General features: G+C 33.5%; 2 protein-coding genes across 2 annotated transcripts in view; both read left to right on the top strand.

Annotated features, from left to right (window-relative positions):
* The first annotated feature begins 1,069 nt into the window (after positions 1–1,069).
* The window catches only part of LOC126740502 (NADH-ubiquinone oxidoreductase 49 kDa subunit), a 43,183-nt gene continuing 21,718 nt past the window's right edge, over positions 1,070–22,534 (top strand). The window contains exons 1-2 of the mRNA XM_050446556.1: positions 1,070–1,271; positions 11,446–11,668. Of these exons, the coding sequence (XP_050302513.1) occupies positions 1,189–1,271; positions 11,446–11,668 (306 nt within the window). The 5' untranslated portion in view covers positions 1,070–1,188. The remainder of the gene's footprint in view (positions 1,272–11,445; positions 11,669–22,534) is intronic.
* LOC126740503 (uncharacterized) lies at positions 12,248–17,538 on the top strand. Its single transcript, XM_050446558.1, has 3 exons — positions 12,248–13,910; positions 14,026–14,134; positions 14,192–17,538. Exons 1-3 carry the CDS (start codon positions 12,962–12,964, stop codon positions 14,352–14,354), a joined length of 1,221 nt encoding a protein of 406 aa, XP_050302515.1. The 5' UTR covers positions 12,248–12,961; the 3' UTR covers positions 14,355–17,538.

The following is a 22,534-nucleotide window of genomic DNA, read 5'->3' as shown; positions in this document are numbered from 1 at the left end:
TAAAAAAAATATTTATTGTTTTACCAAACAAATTAATTATGATATTTACATTACTTAGCATGGTATTTGTTTGGCTGAACAATGGGGAAAATGTTAGAAGAACGATCTTTTAAAAAATCTTTACGATGATTGGGTACTGCCAGAGTATCTCTTTGTCGTAGATTTAAGCTATGGATATTTCTTCTAAATCGCAATTTGTTATAAAGATAACAAAACATTTTATATTTTAAAATTTTAAAAGTTAAACACTTCAAAAGTTTGTGCCGATTATTCAAATTTAGCTAATCAGATCTTTGAGGGTGTTATGCTAGTTCTTCTATTTAGGTCATAATAATATGATACATGCATTTTTAATCTTTTGTACTTTGTATTGATCAAGATTATTAAGGCATGAGTAGTAAACACTAACTATTAAAAGGGTTGACATGGCTTAGTACTATAGATTGAAGCAAAATTTTGCGAGTACAGAGTGGTTGAAAGTATTTGTAACCGTAATAAAGTTTAAGATTAGGGTAGGCCAATCAGTTATTTAACTTTCATCTATGGTTTTAAGGATATTATCTGTTATGTGCGTTAAAGCCATTTTACACCTATAGCCAGCTCTAAACCTGATTGATGTTTCGGTAAAATATTATACTGTTGTAAAAATGATCTATTTGTTTTTCCATCATTTCTTTAACTTCTTTTAAAAGTGTAGGTGTGCTTACAGATGACAGAGCTCAGAAGGATTTTTAATTTTGGACAGAGGGATAACTTGTGCCTGATTCCACGCAACTGGAAAATTGGTATTTAACATGCATTAATTTTTAATATGTGTAATTAAAGAAAGCATAAATGGACAGCAACAGCAAAGCAGGATTATATGTATATTAAGGAAGTCTGCACCAGTAGCTTTTGATTTTATTTGTCTAATTACTCTAATTAAATAGTTTTCGCTAAAATAAGTACGGATTGGCTTTTATCAGCGCACTCTTATACACCAGATTTTGACCCACTGAATTACCCAACTGAATGAACAAACAGAAATCATCATGTTGATTACTATTCACTAATGTAAGCTGTCATTGTCACTGTCAGCTGTGTGGTCCTGTCATCTGTCCCCTCACATACGGGGCCCTTTTATTTTGTTAAAAAATACTTTTTAAAAATAAATTAAGGAATACTATTAAAATTAAATTTTTATTCGAAATGCAAGCAGCGCTTAGAAACACTTTTTGTGTACCTTCTAAGTGGTTATTTAAAAACCCAACCGCTTTATTTCACGCAACAAGGTAAGAAATGTTAGTGGTTTTTATTTGTTATGTAATTAAAGGGATGTTTGCTACTTTTATTTATGTTTAACTTAGTTGCTGCCTTTTTTATGCAGTAATTCTACTTATTTTAATACAAACAATATTTTTCTGCGGCAGAACATTTAGACCACAAAAAATAAAACATAACCTAGCTTTATTGGAGAGGTTAATTTATATATATTTTCTTTTGTTGCTGTTTAATTTTACTACTTTAAGCTAGTCACTACAGAGATACTAAAGCTAATTTAAGATCTTTGGATTTGGACCAAAGAAGTTAATTTAATTTATAAGTCTATTTAAAACTCCAATTTAATTTAAAATCAGGTTCCTTTATGTCATTAGATCTACAAAAGGATTTTTTTCACAACAAAATAAAGTCTCCAATGATGATTTATTGAAGATTTATTTTAGAAAATTTATACAATACATACAAAATCAAATCATATACCGTCAATGCAGGTGACTTGATAACAATTTTGGCATGTTCATCCCTCTACGAGACACAGAATAAAAAATTATTTTGCAAAAAAATATGGAAAACTTGCACATAAGTTTTGGGAATATATACCTACATCGGAAAAAAACTTCCAAATTTGTTTTAGTTTTAATAAAAATAATAATAAACAGAAAATTTCAAGTCACCCGCAATACGGGTGTCTTGAAAAATGGGATTTAAAGTAATTTAAAATGAAAGTCACCCAAGTTTTAAAAAATAAATTTTAGTGCTCCTCTCCTTAACTCTTCAGGAAGCTTAAACTTCCTGATCACCTGCTCCATAGTAATGTCACTAATATCTGGCTTAAGGGGAAAAACAAAGGCATCTTTGATTTTAAGAAATGAGCAATGTATAAATCTTTGGTCTACTTTCATTATTTTTGCCAGATATCTCTGTTGCTTTTTCTTCAGTGTAGTAAACTCTACCAAGATGAAGTCCCTTTCTACCAAGTTTAGCCCAATATTAAATTGTGTCAATGATATCCTTAATTTCGAACCTAATCTCATTTTCAATAATCTCCAATAAAATTTTAATCTTGTCTCATATAATGTAATTATTCGCATACTACATCATTACCCCAGTTTGGCGACAAGGTATATGCTTCGGACTTTGGATCCAACAATGGTCTCTGGTTCGATCCCTATTAAATCAAAACATTTTTTGAAAAAATCTTTTTTTATATTTTTTTGTCCTTTCATAATTGTATTTGTTTTCATTCCTTTTAAGATAATATGTACTGGATGTGATATTTGCCGTTTTAAATTCCATATTTTAGTCAATAATGATACACAATGGTGTAAACTTATTTTATTTTATGTTTTTTTATTTATGTTAGTGTGAGTCAGTGTGTGGTTTTTGTATTTCGATAGGTATGTCTTTTCTGTTAAATAGCGTTCTGTTCCGTATCATTTAATTTTGATAATTTTATTTAGGTCTGATGATGCCCTAATGCGGCGAAACGCGTAACCTTTAATAATTTCTCCCTCCTTTGGTCTTCTACCAAGTTGTCTAGAGCGATTTGCGCTTTCTCGACCTTTTGTAAGTTTTCCAAGTTAATATTTTTTTTTTCTTGCACTGGGTTTACAAAGCAGGGCAGCTCAATATCTTCAAGTTCCTCTGATCCTTTATTTGACAATATATCTTCTTCTGGCTCGATTATAGTTTCTTTTTCCGATTCCGAAGAGCTTGAAATCTTTTGACCTGTAACGCTTTCTTCGGGCGCCACTACCAATTTCTTACGGTTGATTTGTTTGGCTCGCGGTTCTTTAAATCTGGATTCCTTAAAAAGAGATGTAACTGACTCTGCAACTAATGATGTAACACTATTATTGGCGTCAGTCTCATTGTGGTCTGGCACTTTAACAAGGACCTTTTCTCGGTTAAGCGGATATAAACCTGTAGCCTCAAATCCAGATTTGATATTTTTAACTGTGAGAGCAATCGATTTGATTGTCCTGTTCAGAACTCGGGGAAAATGATCTTTCTGTAGCACACCTGGATTTGACATTTTCCATTTTCTTAGCTGCTGTCGCCAGGCAATCTTGATTGGTCTGAAGCAGGACACATCAAGGGGTTGTGTCAAATGGGTACTGTTTGCTGGTAAGAAAATGAATCTAATATTTTCTTCCTTGCATTTTTTTATTACAGCCTCTGACAAATGACTTGCTAGATTGTCCCCAATGATAGCTTTTGGGCCATCTAGACGTCTATAATAAGGAACAATGATCTTGAAGAACCAATCCTCAAACAAACTTTGATCGAACCACCCAGACTTGCTGCGGTTGTAAATACAACCTTCAGGGCCACTTTGAGTCCAAGTGGACCCCAAATTTTCAGATTTGTAGAAAACATATTGAGGTAACAAAAGTCCAGCCGCTGTTACAGAGAACATGACTGAGTGGGCAGACTTGGTGGAATCACAAACTTTCTCTGCGTGCTTAATAGTTCTTCATATAACAGCTTTAGGCCTTTCGGGATCATCAACAAAATTTGTTTCGTCATAGTTTATTAAATTCTCTGGTGGTACGTCTTTGAGAGAAACTTCCAATTTATCAAAATATTCATATAAAACTTTTCTTGATACACCTGCCTTAGATCTTTTTATATTTTCAGCCAAATGAACCTTTAATACATCTTTATGCCTTGTAAGAAAGTCCATGCACCAATCTTTTCCAGGCATGTTGTTAGGAAACTTGATCACCTGTTTGCTGGCTCGATCCAAGTAGTTTTGAACTAATAATGTTATATCCTCCTCATATGGATAGCCCCATTCTGTCGCCGTAACAACAGCTGCTACAATGGCATTTTCTTCTCTTTTTACTTAAAACAGGTTGTCCCCCAAACTTTTTCGGGTGTTTATTCTTAGAGCACTTTCTAGGTTGTCAATTGTCATTTGTATAATTCACATATATCGGTCAGTATCGGTAGTGCCTATGGAGCGTGCTCCCGTGCATTTTGGTGATAACTTAAATATCCATCCGACCGCGTAAATTTTTTCACTTCACCCTCTGATTTCAAGTCACCCACTTTGACGGTACCTATTTTACAAAGTGCACAACTGGGAAAATTTATCTTAATGGCCATTAATTTATTGAAACCTTGTAAGCTATTAATAATATCAAAGGAAAGAAAACATCAATAATCCATGATACTGTGAAAATGTAGGATCAGATCTTACTAACAAGAACTGAAAAACTAGTAATGAATGGATGCAAATAGTTACAAACAAAACAAGTAGTTAATAAAAAAATGCTAAAAACTGAAAAAAAATGTAAATTTTAGCAATAATTGTTTGTAAGTAAGTATAGGTCAAAAACCTAACTCTGTTGTTTTTTAGTCCCATTCAAGCAAATGGCATCATCAAGCATATAGGTTCTCTAAAAAATAACTATTTTTTGGGGATGGATACGATAACAACTAAAGTGATTAAAATTCTACACATTCATGTACTTAAACCTCTCTGGCAGATAAATAGAATTTTTAAAACTGGGATTGTTCCCTTTAAAATATCTATAGTAACACCTATATACAGGGTGTTAAAAATCAATGATAAGCCAAAAATGGGCAATAGACCAGGTGCTCAGGGATTGAAAAAAAATATTTAAAAAAAACTCTCTTGAGTACTTTTTATAGAAACCAAAAAAAATGTACACCTCCTGTTGATCTTTTTAGTACTGTGGTTACAAATTTTTGAGTTTCTTAACAATTTTTTTAATGTAGGGCTGAATAACCTTTTGATAAATTACAAACTAAATTCAAACACAACTGTTCACTTTTCTAAGAAATTATCAGATTTTTGCTCAACTTGTGTAGAAAATTGTGTCTTTTCACCATCATTTCCCAACTTTAACTAACTATTCTGGAAAAGAAAATTACTCCACTGTTTATCAAGTGATTTCAAAAGTTGGTATATCTAACCTAGATTTCATAATGGTACGATACTTGCTAGATTATTGGTTCAATAGGAGTGTATTTCTTTTTAGTACATAGTCAAATGTTCACCGCTACTCTTAAGCTAAGTTAATAATTGAACAGTCAATGCTTAAATGGTATGGTGTACAGGGAAATATATTGAGGATCTTTGACAGCTTCCCTACTGGGAGAAGCCAATACATCAAAATTAGCAATACTTTAAGTGACCCACATAAAATTGTACCAGGAATCCCACAGGGCACAGTATTGGGTCTCTTATTATTCAATATATAAACACTCTTTGTAAATAAATAGTAAAATATTAGCATATGCAAATGATACTCTGATGATCTTTGTAGGTAATATGTGGAACGAAGGCAAATCTGAATTAAAAACACAGATGAATAAGGTCAAACTATTTATGGATTGCTTTAAACTAACTTTATATGAAAACAAAACTAACTATATACCATTTTTAGTCGGATCAATAAATAGACCCAATTTTAATGAAATAAATATGGATTCTTGGAATGTACTTATCATAGAAGTCAGTCAGACAAAGTATCTTGGAATATATTTATTGACCAAAACCTGAAATGGGAGCAACACAGAATTTCTAAGCCACAAACCACTTCTTTCTTTCTACAAAATCCTCGTAGAACCATTACTCTCCTATGGAATACTATTTTTTTACTTACTTGTATATACCGCCTGTCCTCTGGGGATATCAGTGTGTTTCTTGGCAGGTTAGATTGTCTTCTGTCCCAGCTCCCTATGCACTCGCGTGTCATCTTGGCTGGAGATTTTAATATTAATTATTCAGAGATTTCCTTCCTCAAAGCATTTCTCTTGATGGAATCTTCAAATCATTTGCACTCACCATGCATGTTAATGCACCCACTCGTATTTCGTCCTCTTCATCGACCACTATTGATTATTTCTGCAGTAATTTGGACGGTGTTACCTGTTCAGTGCACTCAGTGGGTATATTGGATCACGAAGGGGTGTATGTCCAATTCCCTGGTGACTTTAAAAACAAATCTGGCCGCCGCATTAGGAGAGTGTTTAGTGGGAACAATTTGAATTTATTTTCTCAATCCATTTCATCTGTTAACTGGAATACAATTCGGGCTGCTCCACAACCATTTTCTTCCTTTTATTATACATTACATGATAAAATAAATATCTGCTTTCCCTTGGTTAGACTTAAATCCAAGAGACGAAAACCATGGATCACCGCGGGACTAAAAACATCTGCCCAAAATTTGCGATGCTTAGCAAGACTTCGCAAATCTATTGACAATCAATTCATCAGGTTTTATTTTCAGGATTATCGGAAAATTTATAGGGGTCTGATAAAAGTCAGAAAGGAACTGTATTACAATGAGCGCTTAGACTCGTCCGGTAACAGACAGAAGGAAAGTTGGTTAATCATTAACGAATGTAGGCAGTCTTCTCGTCGGCGGTTGGTTGAATCGGACTTGGGGCCCGATGATTTCAATGACTATTTTTCTAATATTGCTGAGAAGTTACTGGAAGCAGTTGCCAGTGACGGCGATCCATTGCAATATCTTAATCGGAATGCTGTCAACCAATCAGTCATTTTCCACCCTGTAGATGCCACCGAGGTCCTTGAAACAATTCAGTGCTTGAAGAATCATATCTAGGTCTTCGGGTTCCGATGGTATCTCTTCACGTCTGCTGTCACTTCTGCCTGCGAGCGCTTTAGGTGCTCTGGTTTGGGCAATAAATCAGGCATTTTTTCGGGGCGAGTTCCCATCCTGTTTAAAGGAAGTTTAAAGGAAGCATTATCCCTCTTCATAAAGGTGGTAGCTTGGACCGACCCTCTAACTTCCGTCCCATATCAATTTTGTCTATCCTCTCCAAGGTTCTTGAGCGGCTTGCAAAAAAGAGAATTGTCTCTTTTTTGACCAAATACAATGTGCTGTCCCCTAATCAGTATGGATTTCAGTCATCTAAGGGCACGCAGGATGCCATTTTCAGAATCTTGGAGAGTGTGTATCTATCTATGAACTCCAAGGAGGCTGCAGCAGCGGTGTTCTGTGATCTGTCCAAGGCCTTCGATTGTGTGGATCATGGAATACTGCTGTCAAAGCTTGATTTTTATGAATTTAGGGGAGTGGCTTTGGGGTGGTTGAAGTCATACCTGTCTGGCTGCACCCAGAGGATGGTTGCATCTGGATTTTCGTCAGGGATAGCACACCTTAAATGTGGTGTACCTCAAGCGTCAGTGTTAGGTCCTATTTTATTTTTATTATACGTTAATAACTTAAGCTCTCTATCACTGCATGGACTAGTGGTTTAGTTTGCTGATGATACTAAAATTCTGTGGCATAACAAAGATCAAAAAGTAGTCAGATCTCTCATAGTAGAGGACCTTCACAAAATTAAAGAGTGTTAAAAAATTTAGGAGAGAACTAAAGAAATTAATCTTACCAAAAGCTTACTACAGCATTGAAGAGTATTTTAACGACTCATTTTAATATTTAAAATTAATTATATATCTGTTGATCAGATTTATTTTATTATTTTTTTTATTATTCTTGTTTTATGTTGGTTCTCACCTTTTCTTTTCTTCTTTTTTGGTTTTTTTCTTTGATTATATAAAATATGCTTCTATGTACAATCAAAATCGATTCTGTATTCTGTTACTGTCCTGTATAACCAAATAAATACTAGTATTATAAATTCTAGGATTAGGAAGCTTTTAGCACAAGTTTGTAAACTTAGCAAATTTACATAGTAAAAGTTATTCTATAAAAACCTAGATTATACTTGCTCATATTCATAGATTTTATAATACTCTAATAACTAATATTAGAACTGTATATATTTACACAGTTTATAACTATCTTTATGAAAACTTCAACACAATATCACTGATAAACAACATGATATCACAGATGCAGTACAATAAGTGTCACAAGTCAACTCTTAAGTATGCCAATGAACAACAAAAACATTAGTCAGATTTGTAGATTACTTTGCTTCAAAAATCTATAACTTGCTTCCAAAAAACATAAAAGATATTATAAAATCCAAGCAATTTATTTTAAAATACTTTAAGAAACAACAATATACTATAACAAATTTCTCTTTAATACTTTATCTTATTTACTATTAACTAGGTTTATTAATTGTCACTTTAATTTTAAGATAATACAGAAAACTACCTAAATGAAAAAACTGTGATTAATGTGTGCATGATTTCTAAAATTATTATAATAGTAAAGACAGGAATACTTAATATAGGCACACACAGATGCCTGAGCACCTAGCTGCATAACAATTACATTAAGTTAGCTAATAATTTACAATTTTGAAATATCTACAAATTATAAATGCAAATAAAATAAATAAATAATAAACTTATATAACTTTACACAGTTGTGAGTAAAACTTTATTGAAACAATGAAATGCTATATTGAGACATTGTTAAACAGATTTCTATCTCTTTTAACTTTTTTTTTTAAGTTACAACTTCAAATATTATCTCTAAAAATAAACTTTTCAAATAAATAAATTAAACAAACATTAGAGATTATATTTATAACTATTGTCACATACCTACTAAGATCGACCAAACTTTCAATAATGCATAGTGCACTATAAAATAGTATTATATCTTGTCACAATTAAAGATTCACATAGTTTTGTCCTGGTCTTACAGCTTATGACTTATTTTCTTAAAAACATTTGAAAACATAATACTTAAAGGTTAAGCCTATATGTATAAATCCTAATTTACAAACATAACAACCCCCTCCAATCCTAATAGAGAAGCTACTCACCAAAAAGCAATACTCTGTAAGAGAGCTTATATCTGAAACTATATACAATATCCTGCTTAGAGTTTTGAGTATTGAAGCTAAATAAAAATTGTTTATTGATATATTAAAAATATATCAGCAGAATAAATGAACTGTCTTAGCTGTGAGTTCTGGTACCGCAGATATGACACATTGAAATAGTTAAGAAACTTTGATATTCAATCTGACAACCTGAGAGCAGCTCATTAACACGTTAACTGCCGTGGGACATAAATGCGGTCTCATGTTACTTTCAATAATAGCCGCGTGACACATGTAGTGTCATGTGTATGTACACACATATGTATGTAGCTGTAGTGTCTCAGAGGTAATTGATGTCTATTATAGCCGTGTGAGCCTTGATCGGCGTCTCAGTCCTATATAAGTTACATGGAACTGAAAGAACGCGGCTGTAACTGCCTGGCACTATTTTTGGTTTTTGAATTTGAGACTCGAAAGTGGATCTTCATGGTTTCAAAAATAAATCATTCATAAAATTAAAATGTATTGAAAATGAACATTTTTATTGATTAAAATACAGCATAAAAGCAAGAAAGCTAAAAAATAAACGAAATACATCCAAATTCAAACATTTAAAAATTATTTGGTTGTATACAGTTATGTACCTGAAAAAAGCGTCCATATTCTCTTTGAAGCTTTGATAACAAATAACGCATCAACGTCTGTTACCAACATTTTTCAAGGAATGTTGACGCCTTAGAAAGTTGAAAGGCTTTGAACGTTCTAAGATTGACGCTCTTCCAAAGCAACATTTTGCCTGGGTTGCTTAATATATCAAGACCTAAGAGACTGTTTATGATCTCCTGCTTGAACTTTGTGATGGACAGTTTTTCATTAGCTACTTCTTGATGCAAAATATGTGCATTTACCAAGCACTGCCAATAAGAAGCTCAATAGCAAGCTTATGATACCACTTCACCCCTCTGCGTAATGAAGTGGTGTAAGACTTTATTTGATCCTCAGTTTCTCCTTTCCTGAGCTTTTTGCTAACAATTTGCTTAGAATTCATTTTTTGATTTGACTGAAGAGTGCCAACTAAGTGAGTGTTCCTGTCAAGTAAAGCATGTGCCAAAACCATACTTGTATAATAATTATCTGCAAAAATAATACGTCCTTTGTCAAGTAAGTCATTTGCAAGAGTGAGTACTACTTTTTGTGATAAAGATTGGCCCTCTACCCGATCTTGCCCACAATAAATCAACATACTGTAAATATATTCCTTTTCGATGCACAGCTTATAAAGTTTTTTTTCTGAGCTTGTGCATTCCGAGGAAAAAGGATACCTAATACGAATGCTACGTACGACTCTGCTTCACGAAATGACAGGCTCAGGCAGGTGGAAGTGAGACGCAACATTTGTTGCACACGGCCATTGATTTAAGTTTTATGTATTGAGGTCGGGTGAACAAGAGTGTCATATAAAAATTACCAAAAAGTTTCTAATTACATTTTTTTGGTAAAACAAAATATTCATAAGTGTTCTAGAACACCGCAATTAACTTTTGAAAGGAAAAAAAAGTTGGCTGGAGAGACTGTTTTTTTTTCAGCATTACGGCAGTCAACGTGTTAAACAACTTACAAAAAAAGCAAGACACCTCATCAAACCCATAAAAAGATTTTTTGCAGTTTTACTATAATTTTTTTAAAAACCTGACAGGTGCACAGAGAAGAGACTGGTTGAATTGAAGAAGAAGAACTGTTTACATTTAAATACTCAGTTATACATGCCCAGTATATCCTTTTCTATTTTTTTTTAAATCAGAGCAAAGAGGCTGACTGGTCTTAAATCTGTTATTACTACAATACAGACAATCCAGTCCAGAAGTACACATAATTCTGACTATTAGACCTGCAAGATTCCAACCTATGTAGCTCACTGGTGTCAACATTTTAACAATGATTTAAATCTGTATGACATATTTCACTTATGCCATTCATGCAAGCAAATACACCTTCAAATTCCTTCAGAGCCCTTAGAAATACAATCTTTCATTATCACAAGTTCTTGTATAATTAGATCCACCGATTTGTTTTTATTTTATTAAGGTCTGCAAATTTTTAATTAATTGTATTATTTGTTCACTGAATTTTTTGATGCACACATCAATGAAATATTTCGGACTTGACTTTTTACCTTTTCTTTTTGTATTTTTATGTGTATTATAAATTGTACCACAGACAGCTTTTCAATAAACTTGACTTTATCCATTCAATTTTTAATATATGTATGTATCCAATAGTGTATTATTCAAATTCAATTTTTATTTTTATATAGGCATCAGTATGCATAGAAATTGTCATCAGTTTATAAATCACTTTAATCATTCTAAAATTATGTGGAAAATATACATAGGTTTAGTGTTTAATTCTACTTATTTATTTATTTAATTATAGTGTTCAAAATGGTGCAAGATGGTTTCCAGATGAAGAATATTTTAACTCATTCAAAGGACCCGTGATGTATCCTGATGATACCACAAAACACTGGGCTTTACAACCATGGCGTCAAAGTGAATCGCCCATTGAGAAGGAAGTGAAGAATGTTACAATCAATTTTGGGCCACAACATCCAGCTGCTCACGGTGTATTACGTTTGGTCCTTGAGTTGGATGGAGAAGTAAGTTTTCTTTAGTTCTCTAGAGCCCCAATTCTATTGTGTAATACTAAAAAGGCTAACAATTTAAAATTACCCATTAAACAAATATTTGTTTTATTTCCGTTTAAGCAATAAAAAAATAAATAAAAAATATGCTAATATACAATATATCAGCTGTTATATATACATGGGCTAGTTCCCTGAGACCTCTATCAATCAATTATGTGAAACTAGAAAACTTTGTAAATGTTGGTATTTTTGTTATACTTACTAGAAAAAGATATCAACTTAACTAAAATGCATTGGTTAATTTAAATGCAACATTATTTATATTAATATATTTTTAAAATAAATTTTAGATTAAAGCTTCAAATAAAGAAACATTTAATTGTTTCTATAATTTTGTTCGACTGTTTTTAGAGTTGCAGTATTTTCTTTTTTTATAATTACTAAATTAAGATTTATCATTTAATATTGTAGGACAAATATGTACAATATCCTTAAACAACAGCTGTTTAGATGTTCCTTATGTTGTTAAAGTTCCTTGATTATTTTAAAGCATGATTCAGTTATTTTCTATATTATTTTTTTTTTCTGGGATTATGTGAAGGGTTAGGGGAAAAAGCAGGTAAGTCAATTTTTTTGATATATTGAGATATTGGAAGCATTCAATTCAGAATTAGCGTAAGTATCTTTAGAAAAACTTAAACTGGATAAAAAGCATGCTAGTCAGCCGATATACGGCTTCAAAGTTTTCCTATAAAGGAAAAAAAGCAAGTAAGTCAAGCGAAAAGAGGAGTCAGTAATTATTACGAAACGCCGCCGCCGCCATTGCCACCTGGCACGGTTCCTGCTACCGCATTATTAGTTTGTCAACAGCGTTTAAAGTTAGATTGTTTTTCGTTTACTATTGTTTCGTTAGTTTTGTATCATCTGTTTAGCTTTGTGTTTGCGACTATACCGTAATGTCAAGCTCGGACGAAAGTGATAAACTTCATAGTGAGCCAAAAAAAAAGAAACTGGTCGGATGTCTGATGTAAATAAAAAATTAAGACAGTGCAGAAAAGTTTACAATCAATGGGTTGTGCACCTAAGGATAGAAGGGGTAAGCATTCTAAGGAACACAGACAGCAAAATAGGGTCACTGCAGCTTTGGTTGAGAACCATATCAAAAGTTTTAAAAGTCGCCAGAGTCATTATAGCCTTAAATATTCAGGTAAATCTTATTTGCCAGAAAGTCTAAATATAAAGAAAATGTATAAACTATTCAAAGAATTACACCCTGCAGCAGTGATATCTTAAGATACTTACCGGATGATTTTCAACACGAAATTTAATATTTCTTTTGGGTATCCCCGCACGGACACTTGTGCAACTTGTGATGAATATACAGCAAAAATTAAAGCTTTATCTGCGGAAACTGATAAACATCAAATTCAACAGCTAACAACAAACAATATTCTTCATAAGAAGCGGGCGGAATGTTTTTACAACCATAAGAAGAAAGCCAAAATCCAGGCAAGAAAAAATAAAAAGAAAGAAGCTATTTGCATAGATTTCGCTAAAAATGTCTTCCTGCCGCAGATAGCTACCAACGATGTATATTATAAACGTCAACTTTCTATGTACTCCTTCAATGTCCACGTTCTTGCACCTGGTGAGTCAATTTTTTACGTGTACGATGAAAGTGTTGCCAAAAAAGTACCGAACGAATTGGCCTCATTCCTTTTTCATTTTATTATGAACTATTTGGATGACGAAGTTCAGGAATTGGACATTTTCTGTGATTCTGCAGGAGGGCAGAACAAAAACTACACGATATTTAGATTCATTCATTACTTTACGAACAATCGCATCCATGGCCTCACAGACATTAAAATTACATTTCCTATACGTGGACACTCATACTTGGAGTGCGATAAAAATGTTGGTCTATGGAACATAAAAGCACCAATGGAAATACCAAAAGATTTCGAAGAAATGGTGAAATTATCACGATCGAAACCATCCCCTTTTACTGTGATCAGTGTTACTAAAAGAATTGTATTGGATTGGAAGATAATGTTGCTATCACAGTATGCCGCTAAATGCCCTTTTAAAACGCAGCCTATCAAAGTCATACAAGCTTTTTCTAGCCATAGCCGTTTGTTACAATATCGCACCACGTACTTTGGAGAAATGCTGACAAGCATTATTAGAGCACCGCGGCATAGTCAATCATTGCCAAAGAGGTTGTTTGAGCTTACCTCTCCAGCTTACAATGGTATGTTCTATTAAATATTATATTTTTTTACAAGCATCTTGTGGAAAAATATTACTTTTCAAACTAGCTAGATAAATAAATATTACTTAGTTTTAACAAAATCTTATTTTTTTAGGCCTCCTGCCAATTTCCAGAGCCAAATTCAACGATTTGCAAAGTTTAATGAAGTTTTGTAGCCCTCTGCTGTCAAGTTCTTTCTCAATATACCCCATGACTAATTTAATGCAAGTTAAAATATAATTTATTACAATCACCTTACATTGATGTGGCTTTTTTTTCAGGTCTGGATCAATCTGGATACAACCAACATCATGCTGGCTTTTTACTTTCTTTGAACATAATACTGTAGTTATTTTTATAAACAGTCTTTTGATAAGCTCTCATACTGATTTTGTACCGTTTTTAACATTAAATTGTGTTTTTCTCAGTTTCGTGAACAATTGACTACCTGCTTTTTTCCCCTGACCCTTCATGTGTCAACCAATAACAAGTGGGATATCATCGTCTTTAGAGAAATAATACGCGTTTACATAACACACTAAATCACATTTGTTTTGCCACAAATTAGTCTAACCCAGTTGTGAAAGTCCCCTGAAAACGCAAATCAATTTCTGTGACCTAGAATTACCCATGCTTTGTTTAAGAATATAGAAATAACTAAACACCTCTCTTAAAATTAATTAAAAGAATTACTATAATATGATAAAATGAAGGACAAATATTTGATGAACATAAGAGAAATCATCATAATGAAAGTCTAATCGCAATTTAAAATAAAATTTTATACTACAAAAATATAATTTTTTTGTGATACAACATTTTTTACTAACTATGCATGCAATCAATCGATAGCACATGTATAAATCCAAAAAAAGAATTTGGTTAAATATGAGATACCGTGGTACCTAATAGCAGAAGCGAGTCGAAGGAGAATGAATATTGTGTAGAAACTTTCGCTTCTAGGTAATTTGTAGTTTCACTTAAATCGTTTGGAATATTGTTAATAGTGTTAGTTATATTCTAAACAATGATCTAAATTGCTAAGTGTTCTGCATAAAGGGACATTGGAAATCAGTGGATGAGTTTTAGCATTAGGTAACTTCATCTTAGGTGCATGTGTCTGTTGTGAAATGGGAACAGCCAATAACACCTCTACAAAAGGACAAAGCGCTCCAAAAAATTTTGCTCGTGACGTCACGCGTTTGGGCCATGCACTTCGGGTTGATTTTCAGGTGAATTCGGCTGTTGACGCTGCCGTTGTTCGTCCGCGGAAGGCTGCCTGCAACGCTGCCAGACTTTGCAGATTGCCGTGAACATTAGGATGCTGTATTACTATCTTAAAATAATTAAATCTATATCTTTAACTGCTCTTACTTTACAATTTAGTTAAAAAAAAAGAGTGCATCCTTATTTCTCTTTTCATAATTTAAACTTCCATTTTTTCAAATTTTATCATTTATCTAATACCTTGTTACTTGCCAATAGGAGTTCTTTCTATATAAATCTGACAGCGGCGCATCTACTAGTTGTGCCACCTGATGAAACGAGAGGTTAGGTTGTTTATATTTATGTTCTGTTGTTGCCGGTATTTCTGACGAGATCCGCAGTAAACATTAGCTCATTTTTGTGTTTTTTTTCTAAAATCAGTTTATTTCCGCGAAACGTGTATGTTATATTTATGTAAACTCTTCGCGTACTTTTAAATCGCAAAATCGTACTTTCGGACTAGAAAAATCCTCTGAAAAACCGGGTCTCCGGCGCGCCGCGGTTTTATTTGTTTATATCAGACTTTAATAGTTCAGTTCGTGTTTAATTTAATGTTTTTCTCCTAGTTCGGCTTGTAGTTTATACCAGGGTGTAAATATGCCTTAAATGTGTTGTGTTCCGGGTTGTAACGGAAACTATAAAAACGGACCTAAAGTGCATGTCTTCGGTTTTCCTAAGGATATACCTAAATCTAAGGGGAAAATGGGTAAAAGCCATACACAGAGATGACTTTGAGCCCACAAACAACACCAAAGTATGTGAAGCTCATTTTCCTGAAGGTAGTATAATAAAGAGTACTTTATTATACGTTTTATTATACATATTAAGTTCAAGATTCCAACACAGGTAAAATTTTTACAATAGAATTACTAAAACCATGGCTGAAACTTTTGAAACTTTTCTATATAGCGAGCCAGTTTGTGTTTTAACATCAAAATTTAAAACTCCATATACTTCCCATAGTTTATATGATTTATATGCAATACTTGAAGCAATAGACCTTACTATTATTACCCTGTCTTTGGAGGAAAATGTTACCAATAATGACAACCCCGACTGTGACTTAAATCTGCCACCTACAAATACTGCTATCGAGACTGCTACCAATACCCTTGGCAATACTATTCTCGATCATGCCAAACCATCAAATGACATAAATAAAATGAAATGTGTGTTCCATTTTGTGTCAAACATACTAAAAAGTTTTAAAAACATTGAAGACAACAAAATAGTGCATTCTTTAGATTTTATTTGTGAACAATTAGCTTTGTTTACAACTGCAAAGAAAAGGTACAGATATTCAAGTAGTACAATAATTTTGACTTCTATAATCTATACTATTAGTCCTCATGCATACAAGTATTTAAGAGATTATGGATCCCTAATTTTACCACATCCTCAAACTATAATGGGTATTTGTAAACACATGACCGATCCCCACATAGATGAAAAAAAAATGTTTTTAACTTATGCCTGAAATGTGTTTAGTTTACTAAAGGATCATGAGAGATTTGTGACACTCTTTTTTGATGAAATTCATATTGACCCTTACATGGACTATAAAGGCGGTAATATCACTGGAACATCAGTCAATAATAAGTCTCTAGCTTCAACGGCATTTACTTTTATGATTACAAGTGTGTGTTCCAGCTTTAAGGAAGTAGTTCACATAGCTCCCATCTCCAAAAGTACATCAGACATACTTTATAATTTTATTAAGACAATTATTGAAAATTTAGAGGAGATTGGGTACATAGTTTTTTAATAGTGTGATAATAATGCCATTAGTCATTTTTCAACTGCAGACCAACTTAGCATTGTTTATCCTCATCCCATAGATAATCAGAGACCATTATTTTACCTATTTGACACAGTTCACTTACTTAAATGTGTATTTAATAATTGGCTTAACTCTAAACCAGACCAAAAATTTTATTTTCCTGATTTTGACACCTCGAAGAAAAAATGTGCTTCTTTTTCTGCAATTAAAAAATTACATGAACTGGAGTATACCTAAGCTTTTTAAGCTTTTAAAGTCAATATATGTATTTATGTGTATATAATAACATTTTTTTATACTTAATGGTATAAAAAAATACCTAAATACGTATGTTGAATTTTGGCGCAGATGTAGGGGAGTTGGGAGTCTGCATTTAATATTACACCATAATATTTAACCTGACATTCAACCAGAACTAAAACATACCTTTAAATGTTTCCTGAACTCTATTCTATTCCTAGCATTTTTTAAAATAAGCCAAATATTGAGATATTAGCATATGAAATCCCTTGGTTTTTAAAAATCGGTGGCCCACATCGATGACGTCACGCGCCAAGCACTAAGGCCTTGTCTTTGAGTAGGTGTTGGAACAGTGTTTATGTACATAAAAAGCATAGACTATAAACCTAGGAATAAGGTAAATAAATTATCAGTGGTAAATATTATTGAATATGGTACACTGTAGAATGTAAGGTAAATGACACTGTTTTAATAATTTTTGCTATATATGTATACCAACAGAAAACATGGACATAAAAAGTCCTAAAAATATCTTAGATAACATTATTGATGAATGCAAAAAAATATTTATAAGTGGTCATTTTAATATTGAATTTTCAAAATGTAATTTGGACAAGGACAACGTATTGTCACTTTTAACTTCGTTTAATTTAGAACAGACTTTTTTACAAAGACTAGAATCACTTCCATCTGTGGAAGCTGTCTTTTTTTTTTTCAACAAATTTTTTGTAAATCTTTAATTTGTAAATAGTTTAGTTTTAGAGGGGTTTATTTCCGACCATGCTGCCCAGAAAATAACTGTAGATTGTAAGCAAACGACTGAGAATAAATTTACTTTACATATTATATGTATCTATAAAAGACATTTTTTAAAACTCTAAAAGAACAAGATTGGTCGAGGATGTATGAGACTAATAATGTGTTTTAAGGATTATTTAATCATTGGTAAAATAACTAACAACTCGACATACGAAGATAATAAGCAAATAAAGGAATGCAAAAACAGATTGGATATTTTATTAACAACAGTCGTCATAATATTTACAAAACCCAATACAAAAATGTAAAGAAAGAATATGGCGCTTTGTTACGAGCAGCACGATCGAAGATATACAGGGTGTCCAAGATAAGGATGAACTGCATGATGGGGATCCCGGAAACGGTAGGAGATACGAGGTCGGTTAAATTAGAGAAAAGTTGCGCAATTCGATCCTCAATTAAATACATCTTAAAATTCCGAATATTTCCGGAGATATCCGAAAAAAAAAACGAAATTTGGCAAAATGGTTTTTATTTTTTACCAGCTCAGATACAAAAAAAAACGAAATCACTTTTTCATTGTTAATTTTTGTGCTTTACAATTTGATGTATAAATTTTTTAAATCCGACGTTTCGTCTCTGAGTTATCATCATCGATATGGATCGAAAAAAGAAAGTATCCTGAGAGAAACCAGCCTGGTCGTTCTATATTTAGGAGACTGCTTCAAAATCTCAAGGAATACGGTGCTTTCAAAAACCTGTATCCACCAGAAATAAGGCAGTAAATGAAGAAAAATAAATAACAATACTCCAGTCAGTTGTTGAAGATCTTACATCAACAAGGAAAACAACAAAAAATACAGGAGTGCCAACAACGGCTCCTGTTGTTTTAAAAAAGAACGAATACCAGCCTTATAAGTATCGAGTTTGTCAAGGTCTCAGACCCGGGGAGGATACTCGACAGCTGACATTTTGTGAATTGTACACCAGAAAAAGTCAAGAAGACGTTAATTTTCCCTTCAAGTTAATATGCTCAGTCAAAGTATGGTTACAAATAATGGATTTTTTAATTGTTTTAATTCCCATTATTGGTCAAAAGAAAACCCACGAGAAAAAAAAAGAATCCAGGCACCAATATCAATTTGGTTTTAATATTTGGCTAGGCATTTTGGGTACAAACATATTAGGGCCATTTATCAAGGTTCGCTGATATCTAATCGTTACCTAAATTTGCTTCAAAATGATTTAGAAGAGCGACTACACAGCCTTCCACTTGGAATAATTAGGGATTGTTGGTTTCAACAAGATGAGACGCCTCCTCATAATTCTAGCGCTGTACGAGAGTATTTAAATTAATAATTTCATGGTAGGTGCATTGCGACGTATCCACGATCGCCAGATTTAACGCCTTTGGGCTTTTTTATGTGGGGATATCTAAAAAATTATGTCTATAGGCGAAATAACGCTTCAAAAAAACTTTTGAATGAAGTAAAAGCTGAGAGCAAAAGTCAAAATGCTTTAGTTAGTTAGTTAATCCTTGCTCTTTTTTAATATGGGTAAGCTCTAAATGTTGTGTCGAGGTTCACTTTATCTTCTTTGAAGGACCACCCATGAGGGAACTAAACTCTCCTTACTTTTTTATGTATTTATTTGAAATTAAAAGTACAAATTGTATGCTTTTATGCTTCCTACAGCCTAAAGTTATAAATCGAGTCGTGAACGTGAACGTAACGTGAGAGAAGCGAGAAGAGTCTATCTTTTTGACAGGGCCGCTGCAACATCAAACCAGCGCGCTTCAGTTATTCACGCTGTTGTCGCGTTTTTCACTAATTCTTATTTACTGAGACGGAACATGCCGCCCCCGTTGAAAAGTCCTACTTTTCAAAACAAGTATACTATAGTACTATACAATAGTACTAAAGATAGCTAGAATCTATGATAACATAACATGAAATAAACGAAACATGGATTCTTAATTTTACATAATTTAAGCACTTCAACGTTTATAAGTTTTCCACTGGTAGAACACAAATCTTCGATAAGGATCTTCTTGACGTTGTCCCATTAGCCAGGCGAACTGAAACAACCCTCACGACGTTGTCCGCTCCTGGGTGCAACTCCACAATCCGCGCCATAGGCCAGCGCAAGGGTGGCATATTGTCCTCCACCAAAACCACAAGCGTGCCCACCTTCACCGTGTTCTCGAAGTTTTTCTTCCACTTCGTGCGTGTCTGGAAATTGGCCAGGTATTCTTTCGACCATCGGGTCCAAAACTGTTGATACAGCTGCTGCAACCTCTGATACCTGGATAATCTGGATACGGGAATGTCTCGTACATCGGCTTCAGGAGAACTGGCTAAAGAATCGCCTATGAGGAAGTGGGACGGTGTCAAAGGAATGTAGTCATTTATATCATTGGAAATCGGTACGAGAGGACGCGAATTTAAACATGCCTCGATTTGCACTAGTAATGTGTACATTTCATCAAAACGCAGCGACGAATTGCCCAAAACTCTTTTTAAGTGAAACTTTGTTGATTTCACTGATGCCTCCCACAAGCCGCCTACATGGGCTGATCGCGCCGGTATGAAATGCCATTTTATTTCGTCTCGTGCCAAAAATGAGGTAATCGTCTCATTGTGCGCTTTGCTATTTAATAGTGTATAAAGTTCCATAAAATAATTGTTCGCTCCAATGAAATTGGAACCGTTGTCCGAATATATGTCGCTAGGTTTGCCGCGTCGAGAGCAAAATCGTTTTAACGCGTTAAGAAAGCTATCTGTCGTCATATCCGTTACTAACTCCACGTGGACTGCTCGCGTCGCGAAACAAATAAAAATACATATGTATGTTTTAATTAACTTACTTCTGCGTAATGTACCCTCTTTGACATATATCGGTCCCGCGTAATCTACCCCACAATTCGTGAACGGTCTACTTGGTGTGACTCGTGAACGCGGTAGAGACCCCATTAAAAACTTACTTGGTTTTGGAGCTACGCGGTAACATCGTACGCACTTGTGAATTATTCGTTTAACTGCATTCTTGCCGTTAATTGGCCAAAATTTTAGTCGAATAACTGATAACAGGTTTTGAACACCCGCGTGTAGGTTTTTTAAATGTTGCTCTAAAATAATAAGGTCAGTTAACTTATGTTTGTAAGGCAAGATTATTGGATGTTTCTGATAATAGTCTATATCAGAGTTTGTCAATCTACCTCCTACCCTGAGAATGCCATCGCTATCTAAAAAGGGGTGTAGACTGAGAATCTTACTATTACTGCAAACATTTTCCAATTTTTTAAGATTCGCGATTTCTTGCGTAAAACATTCACCTTGTGCCTTTCGAATTAAAAGTAAATCAGACTCATGTAGCTCTTCGACGGTTAATACATCGGAAGAAGCTTTTATTTTCTTTAACGTGCGATTTTTAAATCTACTAATATAAGCTACCACTCTACGTAATTTCTTCATAGTCGAGAACTTGTCAAAAATATTTATATCATTTTCTAACGCTTTATTCGCAACATTTAACGATATTGTTTTTGTTTTTAACTCAGGTAAATTATCCATCATATCTAAATTTTCATCGAGCACACAATTTTGAAAACCGTGTCTTAGAAATTCGGGTCCGTAAAACCATATTTGGTTTTCGATTAGTTCTTTCGGGTCTAACCCACGTGAGATAATATCTGCAGCGTTTTCTTCACTTTTGACGTGCCTCCAATTTCCTATACTAGAAATTTCTGTAATCTTTGCAACTCGGTTAGCTACAAAGGTCTTGAGGTTACATGGTTCAATTTTAAGCCACGATAACACTATAGTCGAGTCCGTGAAATAAATAGTTTTACAAATGTCAATATCGAAAATTTTCCTAATTTTGTATACTAACTCCGCGAGTAAGTGCGCTGCGATTAACTCTAATCGAGGTAAAGTCTGTTTTTTAATAGGTGCTACTTTAGATTTTGCCGTTAGAAGTTGTATTTGTTTTTCGCCGGTTTCGTTTACAGAGCACAAATACACACATGCGCCGTACGCCTTTTCAGAACTATCGCAAAACCCATATAGTTCGATTGTCGCTGGATTAGAAACCAAAACTTGACGATTTATTTCGATTTTATTTAGAAGAGGAATTTGTGAAAGAAATCGTAACCAATATTCTTTTAAATTGTTGGGTAATTCCTCATCCCAATCTAATTTAAGTTGCCATAATGTTTGAATAAGCAACTTTGCGTTTATTATGGCTGGGCCTATAAGTCCGAGGGGATCGAATATTTGCGATATAACAGAGAGTACTGACCGTTTTGTAACTTTATTATTACTAATTTTAACGTTTACAGAATATTTTAATATATCCCGACTTGCATCCCAAAATATCCCTAATGTTTTAAGTTCTTTCTTGTCGTGAAATATAACTAAGTTTTCTTCTGGTTTTTCGGTTGTCTGTAAAATATAGTTTAAAATTGACCTTTCGTTAGATGACCATTTTCTTAAGTTTAAGTTGGCCTGAGATAAAACATCCGTGATTTCGTGATAAATTTCTATTGCTTCACTAATCGAATTTACGCTTAAATATAGAT

The sequence above is a fragment of the Anthonomus grandis genome, chromosome 9 (genome assembly GCF_022605725.1).
Source record: "Anthonomus grandis grandis chromosome 9, icAntGran1.3, whole genome shotgun sequence".
NCBI classification, from domain to species: Eukaryota; Metazoa; Arthropoda; class Insecta; order Coleoptera; family Curculionidae; genus Anthonomus; species Anthonomus grandis.
The sequence above is the reverse complement of the archived record's forward strand: the minus strand, read 5'-3'. Positions and strand labels throughout refer to the sequence as shown.